This window comes from Triticum aestivum, chromosome 7A, assembly GCF_018294505.1.
Source record: "Triticum aestivum cultivar Chinese Spring chromosome 7A, IWGSC CS RefSeq v2.1, whole genome shotgun sequence".
NCBI lineage: Eukaryota > Viridiplantae > Streptophyta > Magnoliopsida > Poales > Poaceae > Triticum > Triticum aestivum.
In genome coordinates this window covers 152753822-152763790 of record NC_057812.1, presented here as the reverse complement: position 1 = coordinate 152763790, position 9969 = coordinate 152753822, and the positions used below count along the sequence as shown (strand labels likewise).

General features: G+C 51.7%; 1 protein-coding gene across 1 annotated transcript; it reads left to right on the top strand.

The window, feature by feature from the left end:
- Positions 1-1654: 1654 nt before the first annotated feature.
- On the top strand, positions 1655-4222 carry LOC123151407 (protein RICE SALT SENSITIVE 3). Its single transcript, XM_044571129.1, has 7 exons — positions 1655-2044; positions 2209-2262; positions 2347-2559; positions 2717-2822; positions 2931-2972; positions 3195-3251; positions 3527-4222. Exons 1-7 carry the CDS (start codon positions 1908-1910, stop codon positions 4016-4018), a joined length of 1101 nt encoding a protein of 366 aa, XP_044427064.1. The 5' UTR covers positions 1655-1907; the 3' UTR covers positions 4019-4222.
- The last annotated feature ends 5747 nt before the right edge of the window (positions 4223-9969 follow it).

The window sequence follows — 9969 nt, the reverse complement described above, 5'->3', positions numbered from 1 at the left end:
CCAGGACCAGGGCTGTGAACCGCCGTAGGAAGACTTGCTCTGTAAGGCAGGGCTAGTCAAAAACCGAGCCGGTCACGTTGTGTAAGCCGGCCGGGACTCTGTAAGCCGCCAGGTCTCTACCTGTGTATATAAAGGTGAGACCCGGCAGCGGTTTAACTAAAGAGACACACAATCGAGAACTAGGTCAAGCGTATTCGCTCCCTTGTATTCGAAACTCAAGCAATACAACTAGAAGCAGGACGTAGGCTTTTACCTTGTTGAGAAGGGCCGAACCTGGGTAAACTCCTTGTGTCCTTTGTCCCGTTCAATCCCTTTAAGCTAACCTAGTGCGATGGCTCCACACCTAAGTCCTTTCACTAGGGCATATGTCGTGTTAAATCCACGACAAGATCCTTGCAAGGCGTGCTGCTCATGTCACCACCGGTCTGCCTCCGGATTCGCCGGAGGTGGAGGCGGACGAGGAGGAAGAGGAGGGGGGTAGCAGCGGGACGGAGCAGGATCCCTAGCCCATGGAGTGGGCGGAGCCAAAGGAGGAGGTGTTGGCTACGGGCTTCGCCATGGAGGACACCATGGCGGAGTTCAAGGTCGCCCAGACAGAGGAGATGGTGCAACAGACCTTCATCGTCGAGTCCATCCGGGACGAGGCCTATGTGAAGGCCAACCGACGCTACATCTGATAGCAAAGGGCAGAAATCGACGAGCTCGACGCCTCTAGTTTGTCGGCGACGAGCCAGAGCTACCGCACGTGCCCATCTACCTGGAGCCGGGCACGGAGACCGTGGACATCTTGGACGATGGGTATATAGGGTACCTACGTAATACGTAGGTTTTTAATCTACATGGCTTGTATGGATTTAAGGTTTCAAGTTTGAGGGAGTATATGGATGCAACGGATGATTCTTGCGTGTTGTCCGGTCATTGTCCGTCCAGGCACGTGTGCGGGCGTTTAGGGAACGGAGTTTGTTACTTGTGGTTGTAGATGCCCTAGGCGTCACTAGACTTCGCCTTTTCTAACAGAGCCAACGTGCAACTATAGGAACCTATATGTCCTTTGCTCTGTTTCCTCACGGTGAATTGGGGGGGCAATGCTACGACTTCCTTCTTTAGCACTTTCAGTAACTTTGGGGCAATGCTACGGCGCATAGCTAGCTAGCTAGCACGGTAGCACATGCATCACAAAACTCTCATTTTTCTAGAAAAAGCGCTAGCTTTATTAACTTAAATCACACTTACATCCCTCGCTGTTCGCTTACCTGATCAAAGTTTGAAGACGTGCGTAACACTTGCTCTATGGATAGATATACCAGAACAAGCATACAAGAAAAGACAAGCCGGGAACGCAATGCATGGGCGAGGCGGGATGGAGCGCGGCGGAGTATTCAGCGATTCCCATCCGAGCACCGCAATTAATCCGCAAGAAGCCGTACCAACAACAGTCCTCTCTATATTTTGAGGAGCCCTGCGCTGCGTTGCGTGTGTGGGCATGAAGGGGACAGTTGGGATCAACTCGATCCAAGGACCAAAAACACAAGCAGAATTTTCTCATTCTTCCCTCCCACAACTAATAATATGAACCAAAATGTGGACCCTGGGAAAAGCCGGGTAGTACACATTTTTTTATTAGCTTATACTCCCAAGCAGCAGTCGCCCATCATCTTCAGTCCCTCTCTCGAGGGGGGAGGGGGTATAAATTTCGGGCAAGTGTGGCGCTCTCATTCGATGGTGGCCTCGCCTCTCACAGCCATACGGAGAGATCACACACGGGAAAGAAAGGGAGTCCAGTCCAGCATCAAGCTAAGCAAGCGAGCTAGAGCTTAGCGCCAGTTCTCCAGTACTCTCGATCGGCCTCTCCTTTTCCGCTCCCCGCTGCTGAATCTCGTCTCCGGCTGCTCGTGGCGGCGGCGGCAATGGAGGAGCAGCTGAGCCCGGTGGCGGTGACGCACCTGCTGCAGCACACGCTCCGGAGCCTCTGCACCAGCGACGCCTCGCAGTGGGTCTACGCCGTCTTCTGGCGCATCCTCCCCCGGAACTACCCTCCCCCCAAGTGAGCCCTGCCTTCTAGCTCCTCCCCTTCCTTCCTTTCCTCCATCCATCATCTTCATCCCGCGCCTGTAAACCATGGCCGCCACCGCCATCAACCAATGTCCTGACGCACTCCCTTTGGTGATTACTAATCTCTTTGCTCGCTCTGTCCGTTTGTTTGAGCAGATGGGATCTCCCAGGTGTGGCGTATGACAGGACCAGAGGAAACAGGAGGAACTGGTACGCGCATACGCAGACCACCCCAAGTCTTTTTTACCGTCGTCTGCGACTTACTGTGTCGGGGTTTTGGTTTCTTGCACCCAGGATCCTGGCGTGGGAGGACGGCTTCTGCAACTTCGCGGCCACCACCTCTGCAGCCGCCTGCGGCCAAGAGGGCGCAGGCGCCGCCGCAGCTGCATACGCGGACTGCGAGGCTGCCGCCGCAGCTGCGCAGGAGGCCAAGCAGGGCCTGGGCCTGGGCCTGCAGCCTGAGCTCTTCTTCAAGATGTCCCACGACATCTACAACTACGGCGAAGGGTCAGTAATACTACTGTTAATGGCGAAGATCAACTGGCTTATGGTCAGATTAGGCAGCTAAGCAGGCGATCGGCCGGTCGCCCGTGCTGCTGGATGATGGTTAAGTTAAGTAACCACTAACCCGGCTGCTTCTCTGTTCTTGGTCGCTTGGCTGCAGGTTGATAGGGAAAGTGGCGGCGGACCACAGCCACAAGTGGATCTTCAAGGAACCCCCCGAGCAGGAGATCAGCCTCATCTCCTCCTGGAGCAACCCCGCCGACTCCGTAAGCCGCTCCTCCTCCCCCCAAACATTCGCCTCCAGCTTACTACCTTGCTAATGCAGTCCTTAACTGACCATCATCCATGACCATGGAATTATTGACCCCGTGCAGCAACCGAGGACATGGGAGGCGCAGTTCCAGTCTGGAATCCAGGTACGCCTGCCTTGACAAATCGCAATCGCCGCCGGCCTTTTGATCAAAAGCTCTCTGCCTGCCTGCCTGCTCCATCATCCTCTGCCCCTCGATGCCTTCTCTGCTGCCGCATCGTTTCCCGCGCCGCATGCAGCTAGCTCAGCTGAAAGCTGATGCCGCCATCGTTTTCTTTCTTTTCTCCTATTTCTTTCTCTCATGCATTCTCCTCTGTGGCGCGTGCAGACCATCGCGCTGATCGCCGTCAGGGAGGGCGTCGTGCAGCTCGGCTCCATGAAAAAGGTGCGCCCCCCTACTAGCCGGATTAGCCCGCGTGTTTATAGCCCGCTGCGCGCTCGCCGGTCTTATTCTACCGGGCTTTAATGGAGTCTCTCCCGAGAAGGGAAGCCAACATGTGGCGCACGCGCGACCGTGCAGCGCTGCCACTGGTGGCAGCGGCAGTGGCTTTAATTGATACTGGTATTTGGTCGCACGAGTGAGTGAGTGGTTGTGTAATGATGATGTGATGCTGCTTGCTTGTTGCTGGTTTGATCGGTCGACCGATCGTGGTCGTGCAGGTGGCGGAGGACCTGAGCTACGTGGTGACGCTGCGCCGCAAGTTCGGGTACCTGGAGAGCATCCCGGGGGTGCTGCTGCCGCACCCCTCGTCGGCCGGCGTGTTCCCGGTGGCGGACGTGGCCGCCGCGGGCTGGCCGGGCATGATGCCGCCGCCGGACATGTACGTCGACCCCTACGTGCCCGGGCCGGCGCCCATGCACATCATGCCGTCCATGAGCAGCCTCGAGGCGCTGCTCTCCAAGCTGCCGTCGGTGGTGCCGGCGCCCCCGCAGCCGCCGGGGTCCATGCCGGGCGTGGCGCCGCCCTCGGACGCCGCGGCCAAGGAGGAGGCGGAGGAGGACTACAACGCCCACTGCCACGCCATGGACATGTCGTCCGTGCCGAGCAACGGCGGCGAGAGCACGAGCACGAGCGTCGCCGCCAACGCCGCCACTCCCATGTCGTCCTACTTCCTCGACGTGGGCGGCAAGCCCAGCGAGGCCGGGTTCTAGGCCGGACATCCACGGCCGCCGCCGCCGCCGCCGTCGTCGTCGTCGTTCTCGTGTTGATGGCTTCTAGCTAGTGTAAAATCAATTAATCGATCATATTATTACCACGACCGCCCATCCCACGCCGAACCATGGACTGCTTAACCCCAAATCATTGGCACAGTGTCTGTCCGTGCCTCACGCCGCTGATTATATCGTTGGACTTGATCTGGCCGTACGTAGAGTACAATGTGAGTAACAGTTACCAAGTAGCGGTGTGCATGCATGATTGGATTTGTCCATCGCATTTACGCATGCCTGTTATGAGATGCGAGATGCATGACACCTGAGGGCGCAAGGACACGGCAATGGCCGGCGTGCCCCAATCGGACCGCCGTCCTTCCCCCTCCCCGTCGCGATCCGATGGAAGCGCGTTCCTTTGACTACTCCTTTCCCGCCGGGCCCCAGGTGCCTCCTCTCCGGCCAACTAATGCACGTCCGATACGACCAATCTCAGCTCCTCGACCTCAGCTAGGTACGGATCCTCGAGTACTATCTTTGATTCTTGTGTGTGCTCGGGCTCGGGTGAAATTTTTCCGAAGATTTTCATGGCGGAGGCGCGGTCATAAGTCATAACTGAGCACAGTGCCATGGAGCTTTATGCATGTAAGAAAAATTTCGGGGCCGGCGGTCGTCGCTCGTCTGCCGAGGACTGTTGTGGGTTCCTGCAGAGTCGTTCAAGCGGCGGCAGAGGCGGCGTGCCCCACCGTCCCGGCGGCAACAGTGTCGCACAACACAATCATCAGTGCGGCGGGAAGAGGACGTACGCGGGAGCGATGGAATGATTTTTGCGCGCCGGCCTCGAGCGAGGAAATGCATGCAGTGCAGCGCAGGCGAGCAACAGCGGCGCCGCTGTCCGCTTCCGCCCTGCCACTAACGGATCCCGCGGCGCTGTCGACGGCGGCCGCCGCGGCTGGCGGGCTGGCGGGCTGGCTGTTGCCGAGACTGTAGAGGGCTCAGAGGGTGGGTGTGGGGGCGCGGGGGAGGGGCATGTATTCAAGCTGCTTCAGATTCAGTCAATCAGCGTCGCCGGACGTGGATTGGTCGTTGGTCCCGGCCGCCGGGGCGGGGCCGGGAACAACCTAATCTGCGCCGGGGGCCCACGCCGCCATCATCACCTGACCGCGATTGCTTGCCATTGCCATTGCCGGGGGCGGGGGTCGGCTCCTCGCAGCTTATGATTCGGCAGGGGCGTTCTGTCGAGGCGTGAGTGGTGCGTGCGGCGCACACGCGGAGCGCGCGCGCACGCGCGTACCGCCTTCTCCACTGGCATGGCGCCCTGCGTGAACTTCCAGGTACGATGAGAGTTGACTACAACCACGATGTGCCGTCGTCGACGTGCGGGTCGCGTGATCAGATCGCGGTGGCGTCACAAATAGCCTGCCCACGCAACGCGATCGGCAGCCCCAGCGCGCGAGCCGGACCGGCCGGGTCCGCTGCGTTCACGCGGCACCGGCAAGGCCGCGTCACTGCCTTCGCCACCGCGTTCCTGGTCATCGAGCAGCCCCGCCACTGTGCGGCATTCACGGCGCTCCTCTAGGGCGGCGTCCACAGACGCTGCACCTACGTCTGGCGCGCGCGCGTGCGTGCATGCGGGTACGTACGGCGTCGATCGGGACGGCCGGGCGGCCACCGCTATATATCGGGACAGGCTCGACGTCGCGCGCATGCCACGGCCCACGGGGCGACCGACTCGGTCGTGGCGGCGGTACGCAGCGGGGAGCGATCGACGTGCGTCCACGCACGTAGCGGCGCCGCGCGGTGGTCCTTGGTACGGACAGGCACGGCTAGCCACGGATGCATGTGGACCGGCGGCGTCTCGGCGTCGAGCACATGATTGGCCGGAGAGCCGGTTTCCGCGAGGCTGCGGTGCCCGGGCGATCGGGTGGGCGGTGGCGACGGGCTGGTCGTCGTCCGGGGGATGGATCCGACGAGACGACGCGCGCAATCATTGGGTAGTTTTGGCCTCGATTTGTGGAAGCCAGGGGACGTGGCCCGAAGTTGGCGGGGTACAGAGCGAGAGTTCGTGCGCAGTGGCTCGAAGCCTCTCCTTAAGGCTGGTCATAGTCGGAAGTAACATATGCTAGTATCATGCATATGATATTAGTGTATGATACGATATTCATAGTGCATAGTATCATAAAGTAGTATTATAAGTGGTTTTATTTATTGCTATGCGTGACACATAGTAACATAACATTTATTATGTTACGGTATCTACCTACGTTACTATGGCCCTCTCTTTTTTCTTTAATTTCCTACCACGTAAGTATGTTTGCGAGTCCCAAGTATATGATACTAGTTATGTTACCCCCACTATGGTCAGCCTAAGGCTGGTCATAGTGGGGAGTAACTTAGACTAGTGTCATATTCATGACACTAGTCTAAGTTACTACCCCCATAGTGCAAAGTATCTTAGTAATAGTGTCATAGTTTGTTTCATTTATTGTCTTATAGACTCATTTTACCTCGGGAAGTGCTATGTTACAGTAACATATTATGTTATTCCAAGCACCTCTCTCCTCATTAAATACTTGCCACATAAGCAAAATTGTCTTGAGATGTGTTAAGTTACTATCTAAGTTACCCCCACTATGGCTAGCCTAAGGAATTTCATATGAATTCTATAGGATAGAAAAAAAAAGTTATAGCAAGCGGTCAACTTGGTAAGCCGTCAACAAAAAAACTACAATCATCATCAATGATAAACAATTCTTTATAAGAATTTTTTCAGAACACTTTTTTTTCAAAGAGAACCCTTTGATTTGGACGCCGATAACTGCCACACGTGTGGCACAATGGACATCCGCCCACACGACCTTTGTGGCATACCCAACAGGCAGCCCATACGAATGTGTGTGGCCAAATATTCGAACTGCACACACGTGTGGCAGGAGAAGCATCCTACCACACGACTCGTTCGGTAGGAGGGGATCGATCCCCCGCACGAATTCGTTCGGCAAGGGAACCCACAGCCCGCACGCCTCCATCACACCAAACCCTTTTTCCCTGTGAAAAAAAGGAACAAAAAGCCCACTGACAATGAATTAAATGAAAAGGCCCAGATTTTTTCTGTGAGAAATAAAAGCACAGGTTTTGCTTAGCTACTAAAAAATGCCATCAACTTTGAAAATAGCAGAAAAAATGTCATTCGAGTTTGACCAAACTATTTGACATTATATTGTTTTTTTAACAATGGCAAAGCTTTATAAACACATATTTAACCCCCCAATGAAATATGGCAAATCTGCCATGACAAAATAATCAATATTGCCATGTGAAAAAACACAAATAGTTGAAAAAATCATGTGAAAAAAAGAAAAAAAATTGACAAGACAATAAAAGGAAAAAATGAAATGACATTTTTAATTAAAATTGCCATGAAAGTTTAATTAGAATTGTCGTTTTTTGAAGGAGGATTTTGCCGTGTGAGAGAAAAATAATATGAAAATCAAGTATGAACAAAGAGATTTGCCATGAAAAATTCGTACCAAGAATTGCCGTGTGTTTGAATGATGAATTTGTCGTGTGTGAAAAAACACAATAAGTTGGAAATCATTTATGAAGAAGAAAAATGTCATGGCAGATTCATATCAAAACTTGCCACGGCGAAATTCACGTAAACTAAATTTGCCATGAACAAGAAAAATTGCCATGATTTGAAAACTAAATTGCCATGATCAATAAACTAAATTTGCCATGATTTGTAAACTAAATTTGCCATGAACCAATAAAATAAAATTTACCATGATCAATAAACCAAATTTGTATCAAAACTTGGCATGGCAGATTTGTATCAAGAATTGCCGTGTTTTGGTATGACGAATTTGCCATGTGTGTAAAACACAAAAAGTTGAAAAACAAAAAATAAGAATGAGCAAATTGCCATGGCAAATTCGTATCAAGAATTGCCATGTGTTTGTATGATGAATTTGCCATGTGTGAAAAAACACAAAAAGTTGAAACTCAAGTAGGAACAAGAAAAATGCCATGGCATATTCATATCAAAACTTGCCACGGCGAAATTCACGTAAACTAAAACTTGCCATGATTTGAAAACTAAATTTGCCATGAACCAAATGAACTAAATTTGACATGATCAAACAAAATCAGTTTGCCATGGTCAATAAACTAAAATTTCCATGGTCAATAAACTAAATTTGCCATTATCAACAAACTAAATTTGTTGTAGTTAAGTAAGAAACAAAAGCATAAAGATTGTGATGAGCGTGTTAAAAAAACCTAAATTTGCCTTGGCAAATAAACATGACATTTTCCATGGCAAACTTTGAAAAATAGGTCATAGGAACATTTTCTAAACTTGCTATGTGATCAAATGCAGAAAAAATTGCATGTTATGTACACATATTAAGTTGACATGGCAAGTTTGCCATGTTTTTGAACATCTATAACTATGACATGTTTTGAACATCTATAGCTTTGCCATATTTTTCAACATCTTAAGTTGCCATACTTTTGAACATCTACATGTTTTATTTGAGAGATTTTCCATGTATGTAAAAGAACATGAAAAAATGAACATGAATTTGACATGGAAAATTCATATTAGAATTTCCATGGAATTTAACTAAAACTACCATATTAGAATTAGATCATGCTACAGAAGTAAACTTGACATGTGTCTGATGTAGCTGTTGAATTATGCCATGGCAACTACCGCAAAAACTTGCCATGGCAACTACTCGTAACAATTATGACATGGCAACTACTCCTACTCCAGAATTGTGCCATGGCAACTACACCAATTTTTTTGCCATGCCAACTGCTTGTAGGAATTCTGCTCATGGCAACTATTACGAAAGGATTGCCATGGCAACTACTCTGGAAAATCTGCCCACGGCAACTACTATAGAAAAAAATTGTTGTGGCAACTACTCATAGAAATTCTGTCCACGGCAACTATTATGAGAAATTTGCTGTGGCAACTACTCTAGATTGCTCCATCGCAAGCTTGCAATTTATCTGTGCACAACAGCAATTGGGTGAGACTGGATGCAAGAGATTTGAGGATCCTCGCTAACCAGCAGGAAAAATAGACTGACAAAAAATGTGCAGAAACATAGAAGCATACTAGAGACACTCATTTCATACAGAAACAGCGAACTACATGCTACAGACTACATACAATATATGCAGAATTGCTGCGTTTTTAATGCAGAATTTCCTAATGATCTCTCTTCCAAAAAATGTTCTCCTACACTTGCATATGTTCGAACTTGCCCCCTGCAGTTGCATCTGTGAACTTAAATCTAATGAGGGACAAAAAGGAGTCGCGTAAGGGCAAACATCTATGAATTGAATTGCCTACTCCTAGGGGAACAATGATGCATCTACGTTAACAAAACTTGCCTGAACAAACTTTGCATGAGCGGGATGGAGGATTTGCACACAGGGCTCTGCGTGCGACGAGCGGGGATGGAGGTGCAGGAGGGAAGCAGCGTTGTCGTCGGCCGTCCTGAGCAGCGGCCATGCATCGTTGCTGCCCCGCCATGGCCACCGCCTGCTTCTCACCCCCTCCACACAACAACAAAAAATGGGGTCGCTGTCGCGCTGCCGACCTGGCTCACCCGGTTGTCGTGAGTAGTCGCCGCGCGATGTGGTGCTTATGCTCGGGGTCGAACAGCTCTGTCCTGCGTCAGTGTGCACCGCGGAGGCCGAGCCGCGCCAGGGATCCCAGCTACGCGCTCCCCCTTCATTCCCAGTGTAGCATGAAATGGGCGCCGTGGAGCTCGAAGCCCAGCAGCAGCGGCACATTCCCTCATCGTCAGTTGGATTCAACTGTTGTTCATCGCTGTCAGTGTCAAAACCGGCAGATCTTGGGTAGGGGGTCCCGAACTGTGCGTCTAAGGATCAAAGGTAACAGGAGGCAGGGGACACGATGTTCACCCAGGTTC